Here is a 27,298-nt window from a genome sequence, read left to right on the forward strand (position 1 = left end):
AAGAAAACACTCTCTTTAGCTTGCATTTCTCTTATTCTTTTCCTGCATGATCATTCACAAGTCAAAGGAATATTGTAAAGGCACTAATGCTTAGACACTTGTGCTGCTTGCTATTGGTCACTTCTAAAATTGATTAATCTAAGAATTGAAGCATGTTCTACAGTACTTTTGCACTTTCTCTGGAAAAAAGTGAGAGATCAATACTTAAAATGTACTATAGCATCATTTGAAGAGGTTAATTCCAAAGTGAGATGTCCACCAATTGAAACAAAATCAAAACTTAAAGTTGGGATTATGTTCAGACGTTTGCCCTCAAGAATGCCATTTTTACTGCTAGAATTATCCGGGTTTTCGAAATGCAAATACAATGCAAATCTTCTGAAATCAAAGTATGAGCTCCTCCCTCATTCTTCCACATGGCGTGTTTTAAAAATAGTTCAACAATGAGGCAACGGGCCTCGATATAAAGGCGTTACAATTACGGTGGAGTCGTAACGATCTTTGACTCAGGCATCACTCAGTGATGGTGGGGCAATGACTGGGTGGGGTGTGACATAACATAACATAACAAACAGAACACTAAGAAGGAAACTGGCGCGCCAAAATTGGTGACACATCTGAGAGTTCAGGCTGAATCCATGTGTCTGCTCCATGCTTCACACAGAAAACCTATTCCTGATTTCATGACAGACATACATGTATAGGTTGCCCCTAAAAATCTAAATTATTCAAATAAAGAAGTGTGGAGAGATGATCCAGTTCTCCATGTCCTTATTGATATCTGTCAGCACTGACTATTAATTCCATATGGTCTTGAAGAAATCTATTCAAAGTTTTAAACAAGGACACACATACACAAAAAAAACAACAGTAAGGCATTTGAAATTTAGCTTTATTAAATTAAAGATACAGTTAAGAGTATATTTGATGCTCATAATTGTATGTCTATTTTTGGGGAGTTTGTAGATGAAAAATGAACTTTTTCAAATTTTCTTAACTCATAACTCAAAATACAAAGTGATTTAGCCTACATCAGACACACTACAAATGTAAACAAATCTTTTACAGCCTCAAAATACATGTATAACTCATATATGAAGCTGTCACTTACTGTCAGGTCTTGTATCAATTTATATCTTACTTATATCAATTTCAGAATGCTCTACTGGTCTCCCTACTAGACTGTCTTGGAAGTAAGAAGAGCCCTGTTTTCATACCATCAGGTAAACAGTGGCCTCTTTTCCCATCTATTGTTTAGCTGGTACCTGGGCATCCATTGAGCACCTTGTTGACACATAACATCTAATAGAAAGTTATTTTATTTTGTTTTTATATATACTTTTATATATACTGTAACTGTTTTTTTTATTTTAACCTGGGATTGTCATCATAACACATATATTTACATTCTGAGCAAGTGAGTGCAGCATTAGAATAAACCTATATTCCTAGAACATTACAAGCAATCAATAATGTGGTTATTGAAAATAAGGTTTGACTGATTGACTGAACATTTGGCTGACTTTTTGAGGGCCAATACCAATATTCTTGGATTGAAGCTGCCGACACGGCAATATTTTGTGCCAATATTAATTTTTTTTGAAAATTTGTATGCCAAAAAATACCTAAAAATTACAAGTATTCAGTGTTTATTTTTTGGCAGGGTGGAAAAGCCTCTGAAACAGCATTTAGACCATGGGACACCAAAACAATTGAAACCCTGGATAACAATAATAATAATAATATCCATGCATACTTGTGTGGAATCTGATCAAAATGTCACATTAGAGTCAATTCAGGTTAAAGGCTTCCCATAAACAACCAGTGTAGTGTTGATTAATTCTGCAATAAATATGTAATCAAACAAACTGGATCATATCCATCATATCGGAGGTGGACGACACTTGCCAATATCCAAGTTTTAATTAAAGGCCAATATCGGCCAGACTTATTTCCAAACTAATATACCGGGCTAACCCTAATTGAAAAGGCCTTGACTAACATTGCCATGCTCTCTTGTTCCCACTGGATGCTTTGTCTGTTGGGGAATTGCCATCTTGAAAGACAAGGCTTACATCAAGAGAGGCATTCAGCATGGCATTGGGGTTGACCAGAATTGTTACACTAATGGTGACTGTAATTTGCACTCACGCCGCTCTGGGAGGTAGGCTAGTATTCATCCTTTGCTCATCTCTGAAAAGAAAGACTTGGAGAGAGATAACACTTTTAAAACTTCACAAGGACAGTTTCATGTACAGTATATTCACTTTATTTCATAAACTGGCCAAATGGAGTGAACAGAGCTGTGTAATAAACAAAATTAGGATAGGGTGTACCGTAAAGTTGCATTCTCATCAGCATCTATTTCAACATTTAGGAACTGAGATGGAATAGAGGTGAACGCTCTGAGTTGTTGTGCTTATCGTGATTGGAATAGTGGAAATCTAAAGCTTAGAGAAGTGAGCTTATGATTGGGAAGTCACTGGTTCAAATCTCCAAAATGACTGAGAAAATCTGACTGGGGAAAGTGAATGAGTAATGCATCTTCTGTCACGGATCCCTTCAAAAGGAACTTAACCCTCAACCACTCCAGCCGCTCAACAGTAATAGATTGTGGTTTTAGTGTGGACCAGGTGTGAATGGGAAGCAAGGCTTTGCCTAAAAACAGCATGTGTGCTCAGCAAACCCTCCCTGCTTAAATAATGGTTAAAAATGCCCTCTCCTCCTAGAGATAATTGGATTGATCCGGTCGCAGGAAATGCATCCCAAAGATGTCCAAAACCATCAGAACCCTTCCCTGTGGTTGGACTCCCACTTTGACTATAATCTTAAACTGAAGTCTTACAACTATATAAGTCTCAGTACTTAGTCACTGTATGGCCTTGTTGGATGTTTCACTGACCAGGTTCGGCGTGTCACCAAAATGACATCAACCAAGAGCACAGCTGAATCTCAACTGATCCAACACAAGTTTCAGATGTGGTAACCTTTCGCCAGAAGCCCTGACCAGTGACTATTTTGACAAATGGATGGTCCAAAACCAAAACAAAAAAAAGAACAAAAACTGCAAGAATAACCTCCTTCACTGATCCTACACTCAAGGAAGTTGAGAATAGCAATTAAATTCACTCTTACATTATGCAGGCTTTTTCATCTAAGCCTATTGGCATTTCCCCTTTACGTTGCTGCTTTATACCTATGAATAGCACTGAGTGAATCACTGAAAAAGCTGGTTCTCCCTGTTTAAGACTGTGCTGAGTCTTTTTATGTTGCTGTTTTCTTGCTCTTGAACAGCAGCGACTGAATGAATGAAACGCTGCTTCTGTTCACATGGTTGCTGTGCCGGCAACTCCGCTGCTCTCGGCTTTCTGAAGGGTCTCAGTGGCACCGTCCCAGTTGCACGTCCCCCTTCTTGCCCTCCTCTCATTTCTCTCCTTCTGCTGGGTTGGCTGGTTAAATCAGAGTGTTAGTGGGCGTGTGCATGTGTCTTGTGTGTGTGTGTGTGTGTGTGTGTGTGTGTGTGTTCTCCTAGGGCGCATGCGAACTGAGGCCCAAAGGGGAAAGCCTTCCACAGATCTAAGCCAGCTGCCTTGCTTTAAACATTTCAGTGCGAGAAGAGTTAGGAGAGGAGGGGAACCCACATGCATCCCCCCTACCAGCGTGCTCAAACTATCCTGGCAAAGCAGCTGCCAGCACTACAAACAGCGGAGGAGCAGAAGAAAAAATGGCAGATTTAAACCTCTGCCGTTAGCTGGGAAGCCTTCTAAGAGTCCTTGTGCTTCAGATTCTCACTGCTCAGAGGGCACATGCTGCCCTGAAGGGGGGCGTTCAAGCAAACTGACCCCCGGGGTTAAGCAGAATCAAATTCTGTGGGGCTTTGTGGAGGAGGGGAGGAGGAGGCAACAAGCAACAGTTAGTGGGAGGTGGGAGGCCAACGGTGGGGCTCCTGCACCGCTCAGGAAGGAGACGAAGCAGTAGCAGGGGAAGCGGGGAAAGAGGAGGAGATGGCCACCGGAGAAATCACCACACTTCCCGCCACACCTGAAGACGGCGGCAGCGGTGGCTTTCCTCCGGGAAACTTCAAGGATCCCAAAAGGCTGTATTGTAAAAACGGGGGCTTCTTCTTGAGGATAAACTCTGACGGCAGGGTGGATGGAATCCGGGAGAAGAACGACCCCCACAGTAAGTACTTCCAGCCCCTTCGTCACACAAAGCTTCTTTATGTTTTTTTTTTTTAATATTCAACAGTGAAGTAACAGTGAAGTCAAGATCATGGAGGAACGATGTGAATTTTCCAACTCACTGAGGTTTATTCTCCATTTGTAAACACTATGACCAAAGCGTGTGTAGGACTAGTTCTGGAAAGTATAATAACTCTACTTAAAGTACATCTTAAATTTCCTTCATCAATGGGAACTCTGATGGGATATGCTTGACGTTTTTATTAAATGTAGATCACCATGTTGAGTCACAGCCATTCATGAAACGACACTGCTTACTGCTTGGTTTACGTCACACAATACAGCATAACATGGAGTTAAAAGCCAGTACCAATGAGTTCATGTATTGAAAGGCCTTGCTCAGTGTTTTATGGAGTTGAAATCAATGAAATTATGTCACTAACAAGCTGCCGGTGGGTTTCACTAAAATTAGAGAGGCATAGCTTATCTACAGTGAAATATACTACAACCTTAAATTTCACCAAAATGTGAAAATGTATTTTAAAAGTCAGAAATAAGTAGTAGGCCTTTGATGTTCTCATATTCAAATAGATTTATGAATAATATAATTGAGCAGCTGCTACAATGCAAAATAATATCAACATGCTTGTTTGGCCTCGACAACTGAGATACCCCTTGGTGCCTCTGTATCACTGATTATTTTAAAGTATGTCTGCTAAGTTGCATCAGTAACTGGGAGGGGAAAAGGGGAGGGGGGGCCATGAAATTGGGGGTTTTCCTAGGAAAACACATGCTTGGAGGTTCGTTGCATCAGATAAGATTGTCCAAGATACAGCGTGACATTTGAAGCAGGTGCGCCCAACAGTTCAAGGATAGAGAAGGGGAAAACTGTTTGAGAACGATTCAATTACCCTTCAATCAGATTCAGTCAAACTTAATTGTGCCATTTCCTGTGAGAATAACCTTGTTGTTGAGGTGACATGAGTAAGTCAGGTATTCAGTTTGCTTGTATAAACAAGTTAAACTAGGCAAGCCCAGTTAAACTGGACCGCAAATGCAGCCTGTGGGGAACTGAAACATTTGACCCATGACTTTCTGTCCATAAATGGTACTGGACCCTGTTTTTATGAAGGTTCCAGAAGATTCTTCCTCCCTAGTGAAAGTCAGTGAGACGTAAGGCAACATTTTCAGGCTCTTGGGCAACTGTGCCCTGAAACAGCTGCTGTGGCATAAAATGAGGCATGGAAAGTGCCTAAAGTGCTCTGAATCTACACATATAGTACACTCAGTGCAATTAATTTCAATAGGATTGATTACATGTCCTCACGTACAGTGACAGCAGCATGTCCGGTGGAGTCCAGTGGTAAACAGGGGCAATATGCCAGTCTTTGCACATAGTTATTAATGTGTTTTAGAGTGACTTCAGGTCACTGTAGGAGTTTAAAGTACCCTGAAGACAAGACCCTATTTTAACGGCATTTAAATAGCAAAACCACACAAACAATTGATAGTCTAGTTACGCATACACTACAGTAGTGGAGCTTCTCTACAGAAATAAAACTATATAGCCAGTACATTATTTTAGATAGCATTTCATTGAGGAAAAAAATAGAAGGGAATGGGTTGGGCCTGGGTCTGAGTCTGAATCTGGATCTGGGCCTTGGCCCGGGTCTGAGTCTGAGTCTGGGCCTGAGCCTTATTCTGGGCCTGGGCATTGGCCTGATTCTGGGCCTGGGTCTGGGCCTGGGGCTTCACCTTGGCTTGGACCTTGGCTAAGGCCTGGCTAATGGCCTTATATGACCTGAGCTGTGCTCCTAGATCATTAGTCCTATTGTTAAGGCTGTGATAGGCCTGCCAACATTTTGGGCAACGTAACAGGTCAATGTACCTGCCAGTAGGAATTGAACTGTTTCTGAAAAAGTTCTGCAATGTGTTACCCAATTATGGATAACAGCATCTTTTCATGATAATTTAATTCTTTATAACTCACTCTGTAATCGTTGATTGTGTTAATTTTGCCTATGCTGGACCAACATTGCCACAAAATGATGCCCATATATCACCACCCCTAGGACCATGACAGATGAGCCCTGAACCACACTGCACAGAGACAAGAAAAAAAGGACAGTTTTCCTGCAATCACAATAGCTGTGGGACATAATATACCCCGTAAACATATGATGCACCACAGCACACACAGACCAATTATGCATCTTCTCAAGGAAGGATGTCTTTGATCTATGACATTAGTCATCAGGCACCAACCTTAACTGCAGACAGATGTGTCTATCTTAACTTTTAATGTGGATTAATCCTGGATGGGATCCCCCAATCCTTTGTGAGGCCCACATTTCCTTTTTCTTGGTTTGGCTTAATTCAAAGAATGCTCAATTGGCAAGCAGTTGTGTCTCTACAAAAAAAATGTGGAGATGATTTTGATACATCTGTGAGATGGCTGTCACCCAGCCAACTGCAGGTATTGTGTGACCAGACTATCAACCACATTTCAGTGCTACTGCCTGGTAGCTCATTGCTAGCAGTACAGCATAAAGCAACACTAGAACATGACTGGCTGATGACAGGCGATGTTGCCCAAAACTTAAGCTGCAGCCAACTTTTCTTTGCCAAAAAATGAAGAAACAAAGCCTCCATGGTCAGCTGGTTTCTCTGGTTATAGAAAATTAAAACTTAAAGGTGCTAAATGTAGCAGTTTAGTATGTAGCAGTGTATGTATGTATGTTGCAGTCAATACCATTGTTAAATTAATTGTGATACCGTGGTATGATTACCGTAAACAAATGAGACCATGGGGGAGACGATTGATAACCTCTATCTCACACCAGTGGTATTGTTAGTGCTAGTGTTTCCAAATTAAGACCACATTTCCCTGAAACCCCATTGCTTCCAGTCGCAAAGAGGATATTGCTTTTTGTCCCTCCTCCCCTTCCTTGGTGTCACTCCACTGGTGTTTGTTTTCTCTTTCGCTTTCCTGAAGAAGACAAACATGTTGGAAGTGATTTTTTCCACCATCTGTCATTTGCCAGACACTCTGAAGGGCTTTTACTCCATTTTGCTCTGGAAGAACAGCGCTCTCCTTCTGTTTTGTGCCATAAAGCAATCCAACAAATTTCCTGCCAAAACCAAGCTGGTGGCACGCAATGTAAAATGCAGTGTAGAGGCTGCCAATCTTCTCTTGGCAGGTGCAGGTTTTTTTTTTAATCTTGTTTGTTTAGTTTAATTATGCTAATGTCTCAAAATTGATGTGGAAATGCTACGCAAAGCACCTTTATAGTCACTGGTTTCTGGCTTTCTGTGTGCATGGGTGGCGCCAGTGGATCAGTTCAACAAAACTTCAATAAAGACAAATGAATGTACTTTGTGTAACCATGATACATTGTACATTCTGTACTATTGAAACAATTACTATTTCAACGTGATGAGTTAGTTTAGGAATCTGCTGCCTAACATGTTTATGCTCGCTTTATCTTTTTTTTCAGTGGGCTTGGTAAACACACCACTTCATCTGTTCCCTTGGATTAAACATCCCACAAGCAAACTATAAATGATTTCTGTCCTTGCTCATTTTGTGCAAATAAACATACGTCTTTTTCCTCAGTAAAGCTTCAACTCCAGGCGACCTCGGTGGGGGAGGTGGTCATCAAAGGGGTTTCTGCTAACCGCTATCTGGCCATGAACAGAGACGGACGACTGTTTGGAACGGTGAGTGGGTTGGCCGATCATCCTTTTGTTAGCAAAACGTAAAGGAGAATCCTGCCAAAATTCACTTTTTTTCTGTTTTGAGACGAGTGAAAATGCATCACCACATTGCATTTCCTGAGATGGTTGAAATATTTTTTTAGGGACAGTCTTGTTTCCCTATCTATATTAAACAACGTTTCAAAAGTTGGTATACATATTTATATACATTATTTATACTCACTATATTATTAAACATTTTACCTGTTTCCAGGTACATTTAACATTTGAGTGATGAATTAATTTATTAAAATCACTAAATAGTTAAAAATGTTTTAAATTATACTGCTTTGTTTTTCATTATTAGTATTTTAATTATTCAAAATTGTATACCTACTTTTGAAACACCCAGTATATGCTTAGTATAGGTGTGGGGAAATGCTGTTCATAACAAATGTGAATGTAAAATTTGGCAGAATTCCCCTTTAACAAGAAGACATTTAAAAGAATGAAAAAACATGATAAGCATTCACTGACAAACTTTAGTTTGCTGGATCTCTACTCACTTGGTTTCTGAATATCATATCAATATAATGTGGTTGAATACAATGTAACACTAAAGTTGCTCATATTCCAGGGTCAATTCACTTTAATTGAAAACTGACAAGTAAAAATTCTTAATGTAAAGAGAAAACTGCTGTTCATTGGTAAATGATGATACTGAGTATTTATTCTCAGCTACTTAATACAGGATATACGGGCCTTTGTAAGAGTAAAGTTTTTCTGTTTGTGGATTTGATTAAACTGTGCTTCCTGGATTGGCTGACTGAATTGACCCCAACACTCTGTCACATACAGCACTTAGGCTGCAGTGTTTTGGAAACCAAACATTTACCAGTCACCCGACAAGAAATCCTCCCTCGGTGAAGGGAAATAATTAGGTCGACAGCTTTTCTGGCTGGGTTCGTTTGTCAGAGTCATCACTCAGGCACTTGGAATAAAAAAGAAAGGGTATGCTACAACATCAGATAGACCCAGGTCAGAATGAACCATATTATAGTTGGATGGGAATGGGATTCTGGGAGACTGTCCTGTAGCCAGAGGCACAGGTTTGTTCCCTGCAGCTGCCAATGTTTCCATCCCTGTTGAAGGCTATGTTCAAACTGCAGGCCTTCATGCTCAATTCCCAATTGTTGATCATGTCTGATGTTTTAGGATGACTGTTCACATCCATGTTACGATGTAACCCACATCTGATACTAATATGAACCAACAGTGATGTCCAAAAGACATGCGTAAGCAGAGCAACAATAACAAGAAACATAATTTTTTGTACCTACACTTCTCCCGCTTGTTTTAAACATATTTCAGTTACGGTATGTGCCTTTGAGTTTTGACTAAATTAAGGCGTGAAAATCCGTGAAATCAATCAAGCTATTTTGCTTTATTTCTAATGTTGTGTCTCGTTGTCCTCCATGCTAACGATGCTCAGCCAAGTTACTGTGGGTGACAAACGTTTGAGCTATCTCAGATGAATGATGTAGTTTTACTTACCGTCATGGCAACGCTGACCAGTTCCGGGTTGAGCGTTCAAATACAAATCACATCAAATCGCACACCTGACTTTGTACCACATATCCATGCGGTCCAGATTGGAATTGAAATAAAGACGTAATTTGCGATATGATGTAGCCTATTTGGCTCTGTGAAACCAAATAGAAAAGCTTACTTTGCCGACGGATTAGACCCAGAACCCGTTCACGATAGTCTGATACCGAGTGAGCCAAAGCACCAGACTGGCTGCCTGAGAAATGTGTAGGTATTGTATGTGGTTGTACATGCACAGTGGGGTTTTTGGACACTTTTGGGACTGACCAACCGACAGATTTATGCGTGTGATAAATGCAACTCCATGCAGCTTTTTGGTGTTTACTGATTCAATAACATTAGACATGTCACATGTGAGACAAAAATCAGAATTGGGACAGTTTTTGCTGTGGTGTAAATGTAGTCAAAGTTTTGTAAGACACTGAACACCTGCTCCAGTGGTTTCTGTCCTGGCTGTCCCTGCACTCTGTCCCCTTTGGTGAAATATACATGTAGCCTACTTGTATTTCAGAGCATTTGAAGATCCTGATTACACTGTGTGACATGGCAATTGAACTGCTTTGAAAGATATTCTGAATGTGTATGAGACTAGCAACAGTTTGGCGCTGCTAGCTTGTGTTCTGTAGCAACATTGACGCTAATTATAGTTGCAGTGGAAGTGTGAAGAGTGTGGCGACTGATGTGGTTTGGTGGTTGTGAAGGCTTGTCCACAGTCCATGTAAACTGCAGGGAGTGTTTCCTCCTGCCTTCTAATGAGAAGCTATGGTAGCTAGCGGCCAGCGGCCACCCAACTGGAAGAGGAATCGCTGACATGGCATCTTTTCTGTTCTGCTTTGCACCTGGGTAGAAAAGTGTTAAAAGTCACAATGCATTAGCGGACTTTTCATTTATTGTAACAAAAACAAACAGGAAATATTTTGATCCAGATGAAGATTCCATTTTGAAGTTAAACATCTGTTTTTGTCACAATAAATGGTGAAAAGGCAGCTAATAGTGTGCAGGTTTTAACATTTTTCTTCTGACTAGATGTGCGTACTGGTCATCGGCTCTGTGTTAGGCCCTGACCGATATATATATTTATGTGCTGGTATTGAACAATATCGGTCTTTCACACACACATTGGTATCAGCATTTGTTCCACTGATAAGATCTGTACATCACAATGACTTGTTTTCAAAATTGACTTTATTTCAAAAAAGGAATCACAATCCCAAATGTGTACTAGAATGTGTGAATTCTGCTCAGGAATTTGTCACTAGAAGTTCATTATTGATCCCGATTATTGAAGAAGAATTGAATCCGATTTAAAAAACAAAACATTATTCTTGACTGGATGCAACAGTCATGTATTGGTCAAACTCTTCCTTATATTGTTTTAGCACTGTGTAGGTCTGTATTGCTGCTAGCTGTTGTTCACTGGTCTCCCAATTGGCAAATTACACATATGACCCCTCCACTGCTGTTATCCCCACTATCACACATTCTCAGTGTTAAAGCAGACTAGAAGACTAGTGTAGATGGAAATTTGTTGTATGCTAATGCATTTGCAACACAAATTGAACAAAGTAGCCCAATGTGCTCTAAACTAAAAAACAAAAGACCCTCTTGTTGGACAGGGTGTGGGGCAGTTAACGCCCAGCAACACAGAGATTTGGGCCAGACGTAACTGATGTCTCTTTATGTAATCCACCAAGGACAACACTAAGTTTAGAGAGGGCCGAGTACAAGCACTAAACATGGAAACGGTCAATAAAAAGGCGACAAAACAGCCAAATCTTTCAGTCTGCATCTTCTTGTTCTGCCTTGTTCTTTTCCAACCTTGTCATTTGCACTGTTATCAAATCCAGGTTTGTCTTTGATTGCTATCTTGATTTTTTGTTTTTTTGTTTATTTGTTCGTTTCTTTGCTCTACTTGCTGGTGTGATGTTTTAATCCCACACCGTTAACTCACCTGCACAACTTAGTAAATCGTGTTGCTTCTTTTTTGTCATTGTATTTTATTATTCTTGTCCACTTTGCTTCTATGCAAATCAGTTTATCTAAGCCAAAAAAAATCCTACAATGAGTTATATAGAGAGTTGTATAGAGTAATATCCCTGGCCAGACATGGTTTACTTTAGAAAAAAGCATCTACAGAAAAAAATGTCTTCATTAGCGAGGGACACTGAACAGAAATTCTTGCGACCCAAGAGTCTCAGTCGAAACAATGGTGGCATTGAGGTATGAGGTGTTTTATGAGGTAAATTAGCGTCAATAAAATGTCAGCATTACAAACTTTCTCCTCTTCCAACAACATATATTAAACACATTCAATTTACAGTCATCCGAATTAAATAGCTTATTTTGATTAAATGCCACTACAAGTACTAAGATGTCCTTACAGTTGACTTTATACAGATACATAGTGAAAAGTGGACCAGATTCAGTTTGAAGGGGATTACAGTACATGAGCAGAGAAGCAATAAGGTTGTGCTAGAAGTGAAGGATTTCATTCAAAAATGAGATACAAAAAAAAAAAAAATTAAAGCTTACTTTTTCAAAATCATTGCTGGCATGAAAGTGAAGCCATTATCAGTTACTGTTATACAACTGAGTCATCTTAACAGCTTTGCTTGCAAAACTGTGAAGTTCTTGATAATTGTTCGTAATTTGACAAATTTCAGGTAACAAACATTTTCCAAAATGGATGTACAGCATTTTGGAATGAAAACCTTCAATTAAACACTTTTATGAAACGTAGAGCATGAATGACCGACCAGCAGTTCCTACATGTTGAAATAAATAACGATGGGATCACAACCGTACATGGTACACCGTATCACAGACTTGTTTCACACAGTTTTCTTCATTATATTACTCCTGTTTGCCAGTTTATGAGATACTGTGAGTGTATTGGGGTGGCAGGGTGTCCTGTAACCGAAAAGTCACAGGTTCAATCCCGCCAACAGCCAACTGTCCTGTCGAAGTCTACTTGAGCCCCTTTCTGCTCCCTCATTGTAAAGTGCTCTGGACAAGAGCATCAGCGAAATGCTTTAAGTGTAAAATATAGTACATTTTACATCAAAAAGTACTTTCTATATTAAAAATCTATCTGTTTCTTTCTCTTCAGAGACGAACGACAGATGAATGCTACTTCATAGAGCGACTTGAGAGCAACAACTACAACACCTACCGCTCCAGGAAGTACCCGGACATGTACGTGGCGCTGAAGCGGACTGGCCAGTACAAGTCTGGAAACAAAACCGGACCGGGTCAGAAGGCCATTCTTTTTCTTCCAATGTCTGCCAAGCGCTAAACCGGGATCTGCTCGACAAATACTTAATGTTTCAGAAGCAACGATAAAGAAGAAGAGACATGCAACGTGACAAAGGCAATGAAGACAAAGTGATCCATCAACGTTGCCCAAAATGGCTGTGATGCTTTCAACCACATTTTTTTTTGTAACAGTTATTTATCCAGGAGAAGTTTGCTGAACATGCCTGCTCTTTTTCAGCAATGCTCTCCTTCACTTTCAAACAGTTGCACTCATTCACACCTGGGAGCTGCCCAGTAAAAATCAGCCTTTAACTGTTGGCCAACAAGCTGCTCCACTGGAGCTGCCTTGCTCAAAGGCGCCTCGACAGTAGCTGCTGAAGGACTACAAAGCGTTATTCATTCACTTTCAACACACATATTTTCCTAGCCGGCCCAGGGTTTCACACCAGCAACCTTCTGGTCAAAAGCCTGCTTCCTAACCTTTAGTTTACCACCGTGTAAGCTGCAGTGTGTGGGACATTTTGTTAAAACATGGCCCCTAGAAAAACATGCTAAAAAGACTGGATCTGGATAAAATGTGAGGTGACTTGGGTGCACTTTCTTAACAGTCAGTCGTTTTAACTTGATTGAACAAAGGAACTAAGTGCGAGGAAATAAAGAGGTAACAGTAAATCTTTTCGAATATTTGTATCTGCGGTACAAAATTTAGTTTGGCAAAATGAAATTGAACGCACGCTAAAATAAAAAATAACGCAAACACTATTTCTACAGTATACTTTTCTCACTATTTTCACACTGCTCAGTATCCTGACACACTTCATAGATAAGCGATTTGTTTCCTGAGCTTGACTCCGTTTTGTGATAAACTTGGATTGCCATTCAGTATTTGTATAATTTGTGATTTGTGCAAAATATCCAAATGTTGCATTGCACTGGAGTGAAGGATGGCAGATTTTACTCTTCTGTCACCATTCACTTTTTCGTTTGCCTGATACAGCACAACTAGCACCAGGCATAAATAATTTAGCAACATTATCTGATGACGTCCAATAAAATCTGAGGACTGCTAATGGTCTTTACAGCTGTGTCACAAATCTCTCCTAGCAACCACGTCTGGCACCATCATGGAGGTCCACTGGAGAACCGGCTGTACACAAATAACGTCTAAATATATAACTGGGCTAGAAAGTTGTAGTGTAATTGTAGGTCAATTCAATAATAAGTAAAAGTGAATTGTCTGACAAGGTAGATTTGTTTCCAAATTTAGGTGACTGTGGCACAAGAAATTGTCTTGTTTTAGTCACAGTTAACCTGAAAAAAAGATATTTTATGGCTTTGTTAGCTAGCTAACTCGCCAGCAGGCTAATTTAGCAAAGCAACCGATTTTAATGTTAAGATGCAACTACTAGCCACAACTAACACTAGCTTCTACAATAGCAAATCAGTGATGAAGTGATCAGTTCCCGGTAAAAGAAAAAAAAAAAGAAAACAAAAAAAAGCAAAGCAGCACAGTTTATTTAGAAACGCAATCAGCTGTTCAAAGCCACTCAAGAGCCAAGGACCTCCACTATGGCTGCCAAAGGGTGCGTTGTGTCAGCTAAAAGCCCTCTATAGCGTATTTTGGAAAATAAACAAACTAGATAAAAGTCTACAGTCAGGCAGTTTCACCAGAATGTGCCATCAGATTCAACACGTACCAGAATGGCTGTTCTTTAAAGCCACAATGTGAATGTGCTTTTAGTCCACAGTGTTCGTAAAACCTATTGCACCCCATTTCTTTAACAGTAACAGTTCTTGTCTGAATTACATCGCAAACCGAAGTCCAGTCATAAATACATTTCAAGTATGAGTAATATTAGCAACCATGTGTATAACACGGCTAGCCATGATATGCTAACCCGTCCAGCGTTGACGCGGTAGTCTACGCGCACTCTGTTTGAGGGCTAGCTAGGATTTTAGCGTCGGAGGAAGCTGCCTGTGGTACAGCTGGTAAAACATCCCAGAGTAGACGGCAGGAAGCTCCTCCATGGCGAGGTCGATTTTGTCGAAGCCTTGGTCCAGGCCGTGAAGCAGAAGCCTGGCTACGCGAGTGGTGATGGGCGTGGTTTCGTTGGTCTTGGCGAGCTCTGCGAGGTGCAGCCACTCGCAGCGCAGACACTCCTGAGTGCAGAAGTTGATGTCGAAGGTGAGCGGGCTGAGTCGGCAGATGATGTACATGTCCGACATGCCGAAGGCGCCGGGATGGTTGTGCTGCTGCCGGATGCTGAGGAGAGACCTGAACTCGGAACGAACGCCGGTTTCCTCGAAGACCTCACGAACTGCAGTGGCACCTGAGAAAGAGATTAAATAAACAATGGATATGGAGGCATTCAAAAGATCCTGAGAAAAGGGCGTTTGTTTACGTCCCTTTGTCAGAATCACCTTGCAGACTGTTTTTGTTGTATTAAAAAAAGGGCAATATATATATATGTATTTTTTGGAAATGACAAACATTTGACGCTGCTTTTTTGGGTTGGGTCATGTATATAATATTAAAAGCTGCTTTGAAAATGTTAAAAAAGGTGAATTTTGGAGGAACAGAGTATAGTAGGTCTATATTTCTTCGCATATATCATGTGCCTTTGTTTTGTGCAGTTCACATGAATGTATACGTATCATCTTTAGGTAAGCATAATACTAAAATCAAAGGATTTAGCTAGATGTACTGTATTAGTTTGCTGCTCTGTTGAGCGTGACACTCACCAATATTTTCTCCTGGATCAGACAGGCCACCAGGGAACTTCCAAGCATTCTTTGTCTGAGATAGCGGAGCAGAGTTAAAATTTCACGTTAATGGATGGCACTGCTGTAAATGTATCACAGAGTAATGTCAGTGTGAACACTGCAAAAATGTCCATCTTATTTAGTCTTGTACTGAGTCTTAAACCTGCAATAAGCGATTTCAGACCTTACAACCAATCCTAAAACTAATTGTTAAACTAGTGAAGTTGCTACCTGCCTCTTCACTTGTCATTAAAGATCTGGCAAAGCAAGACCGGTAACTGGTGAGACTTCTCTGTAGGTATGGTTAGCTTAATTATTAGCCTTTGTGCACGGTATGTCCTTAGTAGGCCTCCGTAGTGCAGTAGCTTTGCTGTGCTTTATTTACAATGTGTACAATGTGTTGCAGTTTCTGTAGCCCTCTGGTGGTCAGAAAATCGCTTATTGCAGCTTTAAAATCTGCCCGTGGGGTGATATAATTTCACTTCTTTCCAATGCAGTGTAAATTCACTTGTTTCTTGCGAATTCTTGAAATAAGTGGCAATAGGATCTCTTAAAGTAAGGTAGTGCCCTCTATTTTTTTTTTAAATATATAACTTCAAACCTCATGTCTAACCCTAACCCAAATGAACAAATTTCTTGATGTTTTTTTTTTTTTAATTTCTTGTAAGATTTTAACACTCAATACTAGATTAAATGATTTGTTTGTGAGGACATTTTTGCAATGTATCTGAAATCATAATTATGCAGGCAAAGCAAAGGGAGTTGTAAAGCTCTGATCTGAGCATCCTGTCAGACTGTTGGATGCATTTTATGTTTTATGTTTTTATGAGAAAGAGAAAGTTTGATGTGGTGAAGTGTGTGTATTCCACAAAATGTTTCACCACTTTTCCTTGATATTTAATGACAGTTTGCTGCTGGTTAAATTATGAACAATTATCATTGTTGTATATATATTTTTGTAGTTAAAGAATTTTGTATTCAGCGCTTTTTTCTGATCATCTTAATTTGATTTTACTAATTTTTTTTCCAAATCCTGTCTATGAGAGGAACACAAATGCACTAAGGCATTTATTTTCATATATTATCTAAAAAAATGCTATATTTTTGGAGCTGTATGCGAATGTGCTGGTAGGAAGAAATAAACTAATTTTGTGTAGCTGTAATCGGTGTGGTTTCTCAAAACTAAAACGTCTCATCCCCACAGGAATTGTCGGAGGCGAATGCGAAAACAATAACCCCAAAGTCTTGCTGGAACGACGCCTACCATGAGCAAACTGTTCGCTCAAAATTTACTGAGAAATTATATGAACAGCCTATTCGGACGATGATTGAATTTAACATGGTTACCCATTACATCATTCAGCGTACAACTGATGACTCCCCTTCTCATAATGGATGAAATTGACCTCAGTTCACCGGGGATCTGTCTGTTGTCTTTTGTGCTGATGTCAAAATGATAATGTCCTGGTTTGTTTTCAGGAAGTTCGTAACCCTTTGTGAGCTCTGAGCTGGCTTAGCTTGCCAGACTCTCTACTGCCAGACTGTTATAAAGCCCATTTCCAGTAAACAGCTAGATGGGGAGGAGGAGGAGTCGGAGAGAGAGGAAGAGATAAAACACTCCCCACACTTCTAGCCCACTAACTGTTTCCCTCTGTTTCTGGACAAAAGCCATCAACATACATTATACGCTCTCAGGATTTCTGGCTTTCCAGGATGGGCTACATATTGCTGGCACTCTTCAACTGCAAAAGGTTCTCAAAATATGGTCTCATAATTATGCTCCAAATTTCACAATACCCTCCCTCTGTCCCCTTCTCAATCCATTGCTGCTGGCATTTCTGAGAGACTTACTGGCAGAAGGAGAGGAAGGAAGGATTACAGCGAGGATGAGGGAAAGAGAGCTGCATTGTGTATCTGGTAAAGGTAATTTATTAGAAATATTGTACATCCTATTACAAATTTACTGCAACTCAAAAGTTCAAATGATTTCCACTTTGACCAGAAGGAATTACAACTTTGCTCCCTCCTGTTCCCCTTGATTTATGGTGGCCTCTATTGTGTAATAACACAATAGAGATGAGTAAGCTAGCTAATTAGAGCAGAGATCCTAGAGAAACATCTTGTTAAGAGCTAATATATCACCATGCTAAATACTGGAATAATAACACTGCTTTGTCATTTAATTGTTTGGCTTGAGAATGAGGCTTGTTCCCAAACAGTATGGGCCAGAAAGTGAGTTTTGAAAGCTTTGAAAGTAATCGTTGAGTCACTGGTATTGATCAACAACCCTATCAACCCCCCTCCGCAGATAAATTATGGTCATTTTGTGCTATGAAGCAGAAAAATCTTACTTTTTGCCCCTTTAAGTTCAGAGGTGTTTTCCTTAAAAACATAATTGGCTTCCGTTTTGCGCCATCAACCATTTTGTAAGAGTGTTACTTTTTTTTTTTTTTTTTTAAACTGTGGATATCTCATTTTGGCCGCTGTGAATGCAAACAACGCTGAGTAGAAATGTTTCAAAGAGGCCTGCTGTAAGTCAACCTCATAACAACTTCAGCACTACAGGAGGCCTCTGTAAGAGCCGACAGAGACACACACGCACACACACAAAGTGTGTACACAGAGTGTGTACAGCCCATATAAACACTGGCCTTAGTATGTTTGCTTGAGGTCAAGTAATGTCGTACAGAGCTCAGCGAAGTGTGAGGGGAGCTGTAGTAAAAGTCTGTGAGAAGACTTCAGCAGAGGCAGCAGACCCTCGGAAGAAAACTGACTAAATAAACAAAACTAACGACAGACATGTTTAGCAGCGGGGAGACAACTGGCGCTTCATTTGTTCATTCTTATTGACTATGGACTGATGGATGGAGTGTCTGAAATTAACTTTTTGGCTCACCGGCCAAGGGCTGGAAAACTACAAGACTGTTGCAGGGTGTTCATTTAAAACTTGCTCAATCATACGATGGATCGAGGTTGTAATTCATCATTAAGTGTAGCAGAATTCAAATGACAAGAGAGCATGGTGAAGCATAGTTACAAAGTTTGAGAACAGGAAAAGACCAAAGATTGTATAGCTGAATTACCAGCCTCTTATTGATTAATCTGCCAAAGACAATTTTTCCTGTCATTTGGTGCTTGGTAGGTAGCCTACCCACTGAGCAAAAGATGTGATTTCAACGTTGCGTCTATGCTTTAGCTCTCATATAGCCCAGGATCATTACGGCTATGTATAGACCTATTTTAGACCAAGCAGTAAATACATTATTACAATGAATAAACATCTGTAAATACCAAAAATATGCACCAGAGAAGTCCTGTAGACTAGCCTACAAGATAATTATCCGAGCACAAGAAGTAATTTCAACATTGCGTCTATGCGTAGTTCTCATATAGTCCAGGATAATATTGTCTATGTATAGACATCTAATAAACTTTCACTTTTCAACCCCATTTAAACTTAATTTAGCCTAGACGGCTATGGCCATTTAGACGGGTTTTAAATGTCTAATCAACGTAAAATTGCTCAGTGGGTACTGGGCAATAATTTTGGACCTTGGGATGGAGATATACATAACTTTTACTAATCTCTGGGGGGAAATTAGAGTGTCATTGACAGCACAATAAGATACAACACATTAAAGAAAAAGATAACCCAAAGAAATACAGAGGCATCAAAAACCATAACCCTGAGACACTGATTAATTCACATATTGACATATTTCACAGTGATATTTACAGGTTACAGTGATTACTCCATAATTAGGTAGTGGTGAGGTTGATAACAGTAAAATTAGCTTTTTTTCTTTTTTTTTTTTCTTAAATACCTTGTTTTTGTCTTGAACGACGAGAACCTTCCCGTTAGACTCGTCAACAACTGCACCTAGATGAGACAAACGACAAGTTTGACAAAATAATGTTGTGTAATTGTGTAATTTCACAAATTACGCAATCACTAGCGTCTCCAGGCCAGCAGATCCGCCGGTCCACATTCTGCAGAGAATTAGAGGACAGGAATTTAAAAGAAAAAGAAGAGAGGAAAGAGAGACCTGTTGGCAGTGCAGCTCAGTGATAATTATTAGGTTGGACACAACATGAAACCTGCCCCATGTCGAGGAAAAAGGAGCCTGGAGCCGAGCCCCGGTCAGGCTTCAGAGGACAGGAGAGCTGCCTGGTCCAATATAAATTCGCAAACACACCTCTTCTGTTTAAACTTCATTAACTCCAGTAGACAAAAAAGTCAAATATTCTACCCTTCACTCCTTCCTATTGGCTGTGTGGTTTATAATTCCCAGATTGATTATCTGGGAATTTAAGTTTATGTCTCGCAATTATTTTAAGTCGCTCTGCCAAGTGCCTGAAATAAAAATGTAATAATACTGTATATGTCACTTGATTTATATCCAAAGCACCTTACAGTACCATGAGTGCATCACATTTTTAGCGGCCTCAATGGGAATGAAAGCCCTAACTTTGGCAGCGTTAGTGCCTTGGTCTAACTTTGAGCTGGACAGCAAATATGGGCAAACTCCTTTTTGTTTTTTTTAAGGAGAGTGGGCAACCCATTCAGTTGTTCCTAAAAACAAGAATTTGAATGGATCAAATGCTCTTAAAACCTTCCATCAAGTGAACAGGGTGCTATCAAACCAAGTGCTTCAAGGTCTGAATATTTTGGGGGATAAATTAATAATAACCTTTATTTGTATAGCACCTTTCATACACAGCATGCAGCTCAAAGTGCTTTACATCAATAGAAGGCAGATAAAAGACGGCAGACAGAAGGCAGATAAAAAGATAAAATTCATATAAAAGAACAAGCAAAATGCATTGCATTAAAAGAAACAAATCAAGTAAAATAGAAAGATAAAAGAACACAACAAATACTCCCACTTTTAATACGTTAACGACAAAATTCTTTGCTAGTTTGACCGGTCTAAACACAGCGAGAGTGACTCAGCTGTACTTGAGAAATGTTTGAACATCGCACTTCGTCTTCTGGGTTCACCATTTTTCTCTCCTGTTTGAGTTTTTTTTTCAGCAGGTAGTGACTAAGAGAGGCAGCTATGTGCTGCTGCTGACAGCTCTGGGGGAGGAGGGGGAGGAAACGGGGGCACTTTCTTTTCCGGCGCTGCGTCTGACCGGGACGGGCCTCCCTTAAATGAATGTCACAGATGTGTAACGAGGGATGGGTCGTCTTAAAGGCCCGACTTGGACTTCCAAGTGGAAATTGATGTCATCCCCAATCCCTGTGCCATATGGCGCTTCGCAGGAGGAGGCCGGGCGCTGCAGAGAGCCTATCATTATGCATTCAGCCTCCAGTCCAGGAAACAAAACGCTCAAAAGGAGCTGGATGAAAAAAAAAAAAGAAACGGGATAGGAATTATGAGACAAAAAGCCACAAGTAATCAACACAGGGGAATTGTGGGTTATGTAGTGTAAAACCTGATCGCTGCAGCTTACAGCTGGCTTCTGGGCCACAAAAAAGAAAAAAAGCTCTATCTCTCTTAGCTCTTATTTCTTCTTATTCCTTTTCCTAATACTTCTCAATTTTAGATGATGATTTTAGATTCACAGGAATATTTTGTTATATTGTCAGGTTACTATGGCTCTGATGCTGCAGACTTGACTACTGGCTGCTTGTAATACTAAGCTGTAAAACTTGAGCTTATTCTACTGTTGCACTCATTGAAAGTCACTCTGGGGGAGAGTATCAGCTAAATGTCAAAAATGAAAATGAAACTTCATTTAGAATACTAACAGTTAGACCAGGGGTTTTCATCACCAGGACTGTGATTTTGTTACAGGTTAGGATGGAAACTTCTGATCTGCCAAGGTTTTGCCCCCTGGGTCCCGAAGTAGGAACATATTTGTTAGAGGAAGCCAAGAACACAACTGCTGATTTCTTTTAACCATTCATTAGGTGGGGGGATGACAGTGGGTAAAGTGAAACCAGTCAGTAAAGACCCCATGAGCGTGTTAAGTGATGGACCTAACCCTGAGATACTCCTTATCGTTCACAAAAACAATACTGATTTGTGCTCAGAACAGCAAAAAACAAAACATATACTCTTCATTCTTCTTGTAAAAGCTCTGTGAAGGTTAGCTGACCTGCACTTCACTGGAGATGTGACATTTTGATTGACATCACTTAGTGGGCTTAAGGTGCTGAACTATAGGGACCTGTTTTCAATATAACATGTATACAGTATAATAATAGCACTATTAAAACCTCTTCCACCCTACCGGTTCTGCCGGTGGGTCCATCATTACAAATGCATGTTGCATAGCCAAGCTTCGTTCAAACATACATAACTTAATTTTAAATTCTAGTCAACATACCAAGGTTTCCAAAGATACCAAATATGTCAGGCTGAATTACAGTCATGTGTATAAAATAATGCACAAGACATCTAACATTTTTCCATTTGTTGTAATAGTGGGTTTGAATATTTCACTCAATATAAGCAGCTACAGCTTCAATGAAGCGTTGGAACAAGCAGATACAGAATATGTACAGTATGTGACATTGTCGTGCAGTACGGAAGAAATATTTTTTCTAACTTTGAAGCTACTTAAGGGTAAATTTAAGGGGAAAGTCAGGGTGCGAGGGGTTAATTACTGCTGCCCATATTTCCTATATTTTAATCCGAGGGACTTGATGAACTGAGCTCCCGTTCCCATTTCTTTGTGTCTTAAAACATTCTCATATTCTGGTTACTTGGGGTGAATGAAATAACAGTCAAATTGAACTATACCTTTTTTTTATCTTTTCAAATGAAACAGAAGCAATTTATTAAAGAAAACAAAGGAATGTCAAATCAATTCAACAGAATGATAGATGACGGCTGTATCTTGGCTGCCTGCTTTAAATGTTGACAGGATCTGAATGTTAGATTCATTAGTTTTTTTAAGAGGGGGAAAGAAACAATTCTGGCAGCAAGAGGGGAGTTTCTGGACCCAATTTGACCACATGGAACGATGCTCTGGACATGTTCTGACATGCTTCAAGTGCATCCACTTTTTGGAAGAGGTAAGAACCACAGTCTGCCCTCTGGTGGACAACTAGAAACTTAGCACGTGGTATTTTGGCAAAGTTAGGAGTCAGCAGCTCATCTTTTCTTCCCCCTTTCCCCTCATGCGCCATACTGAGTGAGTTAGTTTCCATTTATGTAAAACAGGCCAAAGTTCACACAGACAGACTACCTCTGAACAGCTTAAAATGAAGGATTTAGTGGAGGGTGAACCAAGCTAAACTGAAATTTACCCTCATTTTTATTTTCAGAATAGTTTACCACCTTTTCGGGCTGACATAAACCTTTATGACCTAAATTCACAGTGTAAAAACATACAAACTGATGCAAATTATCTGAGGATATAGGCTCTTTTAAGGAAGAAAAATCTTAATTTAATGCTTTTCTGAAAATATAATTGGTTTTTGTTCATATTGGTGGTTATTTGCCTTATGATGATCACCGACTGGAGGTCATAGTTCACCCACCATTTTATTTTTCATGACATCACTGCTTATAAGGGATCGAAAAGTGATGACAGGAAGGGATTTTATCTTTACCAGCCACATCTCCGCATCTCTCGAAGCCGCTGCCAAGTCTCCATCGGCTCCTGTGGTGTAATAGTTTCCGAACAACCGGGCCGCTGATTTACATTAAGAAATAGACGCAGCCTCTGTCTGCTCGCTCCTCAAAGTGTAGCCTGAAGCCAATTTTCGTCTTAACCGTGTAATGTAACTTTCCCTGCCATATCAGTGGCAATTTGGGTTGGTGAGTCCCATGAGCCTGTGGTCAGCTCCGTCAGTCAGGAGTAATGTAACACTGGGGTCAAGCCTGACCTCAGCTCTGCCAATCACAGACTCATGGCCTTAAAATGTAAGGTAGGCTTGATAAACCTAAAAAAAAACAGAGTATGTTTTGTTAGCAAACATGTCAGATCTGTGATATCAGGTTACAGATATTTTGAGCTTACACACCTCTCTCTGACCATTTACAGCGATTGGACACTCTTCTCTGTTGCAGCCACACTTTGTTATTGAACTGATAATATGGGTGTATTGTTACATAACTAGGTGGCACTCAGTAGAGCACATACCTCCGGCAACTCTATGCAATTGTCAATATAGTATGCCAGTTCCACATGTCGGATTTTCACCAAAAGATAATAATTTCTTCCATGCCCCCAACTTGTTTCACATTTTCATGACTGTACCTGAAATGGAGCATGAAATCTGCCTGTTCAAATTCTAGCCACTTTTAAGCATTTTTAGCCGATTATCACAACACCACACGGCGCTGCATCTGTTCAGTTTCCATTAGAGCTGCCCTTCTACCACTGGAACAAGTTTTTGGAAAAACTGTCAGGGTGGTTATGTCTAAACTGGAAATGAGCTCTCCAGTGTGCCTCCATGTTGTTTGATTGGGCCAATAACGGAGGGTTTTGCCTCTTCTTCTGTCTGCTGATAAGCACACAGCGTTTGATGGTGTTTGGTGAATCTGTTCGGACGTTATATGCCTTTTTATCAGTAATTCTTTGCCCCGTTACCAACATTTCCACAAAGTTTCATGGAGTTGAGTATATCCATTCGGAAGTTACGAGCCTTTTTATGAGAAGCCACGCCCCCCCGTGGCCAATCGGTGTGAAAAGTTAATCAGTTCTTCCTTGCTCCATGACCAAACTTTCCACAAAGTTTCATGCAAATCCGTTCATAACTTTTGGAGTTATCCTGCTGACAGACAGACAAATGGAACGGGCGAAAACATAACCCCATCTAAAAATCTCACCTTGTGCAGCTTTAATTTTAATAGTTGTTCCGATACTGATGCCAGTATTGGAAATGCCTCCGATACAGCCTAAAATGCTGGATTGGGTATCGGCGAGTACGCGAGTCTATGCACCAATCCGATATCACGTAATTTATTAGCCCCGAAAAAAATCTATTTTAAAGTAGTTTCACCCGGATAAAACGGCCGTTTTCCTGCACTTTAACAGTTTATTAAAGGAATTGTTATTTATTCCTAGATTTATTTAGTCTTTAAGTTGCTGTTGCACTACTGTTTTATACTGTTACTGTACTATTTAAAAATGTAACTGTCTTTTATTTTACTAAATTGTGACTGCACTTTAACAGTTTTTTAAAGGAATTGTTATTTATTCCTAGATTTATTTATTTATGTTCTTTTTCAGTTATGACTGACTGTCAAACTAGATAATAAAAGAAAGTGATTCTGTATCTGTACTCTGTATCTATTTGTTCATGTTTTACAAAGGGTTTAACCTGAGCCAGGCCATACAACAATGATAGCAATCATATCACATCCATACAGGGTTAGTAGTATACAGCTGTTAAAAAATAATAATAGTATATATATATTTTTTTTAACGCACCGGTATTAGATCGGTACTCGGTATCGGCCGATACGCAAGTTCAGGTATTGGAATCGGTATCAGGAAGGAAAAAATGGTATTGGAACATCTATAAATATTAATTTGAGGAAACTTGCAGACACTTTGAACTAGGGCTGGGCAATATATTGATATTATATCGATATTGTGATATGAGACTAGATATCGTCTTAGATTTTGGATATCGTAATATGGCATAAGTGTTGTCTTTTCCTGGTTTTAAAGGCTGCATTACAGTAAAGTGATGTAATTTTCTGAACTTACCAGGCTGTTCTATTATTTGCCTTTACCCACTTAGTCATTATATCCACATTACTGATGATTTTTTATCAAAAATCTCATTGTGTAAATATTTTGTGAAAGCACCAATAGTCATCCCTACAATATTGTCGCAATATCGATATCGAGGTATTTGGTCAAAAATATTGTGATATTTGATTTTGTCCATATCGCCCAGCCCTACTTACAACTGAACATTTAGCTCGTAGAAAATACCGAGGTATATATCGTGTATCGCCATTCAGCCTAAAAATACCAAGATATGATTTTTGGTCCATATCGCCCAGCCCTACTTTGAACAAACGTATAGCCAGACATCGCTGGTTCCTATACCTGCCACTCCAATCTGGTGAGTTGCAAACCCTGGCAGCCTGCTCTCCCCCTCTCCCAGCCAGAGGGCGAGGACGGCGCGGTCCTGTCTGGCGTGGTGGAAGGTGAAGCCGTGGACAGAGGCGGCGGCGGCACAGCGGCTCAGGGAGATCGGGACGTGAAGCCACACCGCCACCTTCCCCTCCGCTTTCCACCGGGCCAACGAGTCTGTGGAGCACGGCAGACAAGACAGCTGATAAGTCAAGCTGTTTTTTTAAAGATTCATTTTTCATGGCGTCTGAGCTTTGTTTGATAATAAACAGCGGAGACAGACGGGAAATAAGACAGGACATATAAAGTTATATTTTAAATGACATTTCTGCTCTATTAGATAGTGGAGAGAGACAGGAAATATAGGAAAGATAAGAAAGAGGATGACATGCAACAGAGACAATCTGGTGGCAGTAGCCTAGAGGTTAGTGAAGCAGGCTTTTGACTGGAAGTTTGCTTGTTTGAATCCTGAACCGGCTGGAAAAATGTGGGCAGGGACAGTGACAGTGACTAAAAACACTTAACAAATACCATTAGGGCGCCCTTAAGCAAGGCACTGAACGCCTTAAGCCTTTTAACAGTAGCTACAACAAACCTTTCTACAATCCCAGCACTCATACACCTGTGTATTCATCACACTGAATGCACATTAAAGTTAATGTTTACACAATGTTTTTAGACCCCAAGTGCACAAAAATAATCTGCTTTTGTTTAGGCTATAGGTTCTTTAGTAAGGCTGCATGGCTTTCATAGCATCTTCTCTGCAGTCCAAAAGCTGTTCAGAGTGGATTTTCAATGAAAAATGACACTCAAACATACACCAATTCATTCAAACATTCACCAATACACAGAATATAAGGTAAGTAACTTGTGTGCTTTTCAACTAGGGTGAACCACAGAAGTACTTTTTTTTTTAAATTCTTTCTTTATTTGGGAAAATCAAGATTTCACATCGATCCCTGTACAGATATGAGGATGATCACATAGTAATCAGAGTTGTATTCTGCATGCTTCCTCCCCGTTTTTGTCCCATATAGAAACATAGAGATATTCAGATTCATATTCAGATTCCCTCTCTGCATCTTCCCCTTCCAATTCCTGTCATATGGACATTAGAGAGACCCTGATTTCACACCAGGGAAAGCAACATGGGACTCCAAAGCCTCGAGATTGGGAAACCTTTACACTCATGCATTCATGAACCTGCCACTCTTATGGTCCTATGAGTAAAAATGACTTTATGTGATGCGTTTTATGCACCCACTGTCCTGGCTAATGATCAATAGTGTAGGTAGGTTAATGATTTATGAGTCGATGAGAATACATGATGTGCACCTGGTTAATATTTTAAAGATCTATCCTACTGCATCAACATCTATTCCTGTCCCAGCTCACCCCGGTCTCGTGCAGCACACCTGTGCACAAACCTTGCAGTAAGTTGATGAATGAACTTTCGCTGATGTCCGCCGGTAAACCGCTGTCAGCCAGGTTGACTGTCACTCCACCGAATCGGTCCACTTTCCCCGTCAAAGCGCCGCTTCCCTCGGCTCGGTGCAGTTGGGACCGACTTGCTGCGCACGAAAACGCACGGACCGTTGTGTGTGCGGGACAGCACGCTTTGCTGCAAAGCCTGCTTCTCACCAAGGGTAAAAGTTTGACACCGAAGGCAGCCATATTACCACACTGCCCACTCCGTGTTAACGCCGGTTTGTAGGTAGAATATGGTCAATTTCCAACCGGCATCA

At 40.2% G+C, this 27,298-nt stretch overlaps 2 protein-coding genes across 2 annotated transcripts; one reads left to right on the forward strand and one right to left on the reverse strand.

Annotated features, from left to right (window-relative positions):
- Positions 1-3,999: 3,999 nt before the first annotated feature.
- Positions 4,000-14,202, forward strand: fgf2 (fibroblast growth factor 2). The gene is made up of 3 exons (XM_071535309.1): positions 4,000-4,182; positions 7,798-7,901; positions 12,595-14,202. Exons 1-3 carry the CDS (start codon positions 4,005-4,007, stop codon positions 12,778-12,780), a joined length of 468 nt encoding a protein of 155 aa, XP_071391410.1. The 5' UTR covers positions 4,000-4,004; the 3' UTR covers positions 12,781-14,202.
- Positions 14,203-14,296: 94 nt separating this feature from the next.
- On the reverse strand, positions 14,297-27,227 carry nudt6 (nudix (nucleoside diphosphate linked moiety X)-type motif 6). Its single transcript, XM_071535307.1, has 5 exons — positions 26,981-27,227; positions 25,527-25,730; positions 19,328-19,383; positions 15,483-15,537; positions 14,297-15,070 (listed from the first exon to the last, which is right to left on the reverse strand). The coding sequence occupies exons 1-5, from the start codon at positions 27,225-27,227 to the stop codon at positions 14,688-14,690; spliced, it is 945 nt and encodes a 314-aa protein (XP_071391408.1). The 3' UTR covers positions 14,297-14,687.
- Between the last annotated feature and the right edge of the window lie 71 nt (positions 27,228-27,298).

The sequence above is a fragment of the Centroberyx affinis genome, unplaced genomic scaffold (genome assembly GCF_046629955.1).
Source record: "Centroberyx affinis isolate AG114_WGS23_722 - 3 ecotype Tasmania unplaced genomic scaffold, CSIRO-AGI_Caff_v1 ptg002687l_1, whole genome shotgun sequence".
Classification (NCBI taxonomy): domain Eukaryota; kingdom Metazoa; phylum Chordata; class Actinopteri; order Beryciformes; family Berycidae; genus Centroberyx; species Centroberyx affinis.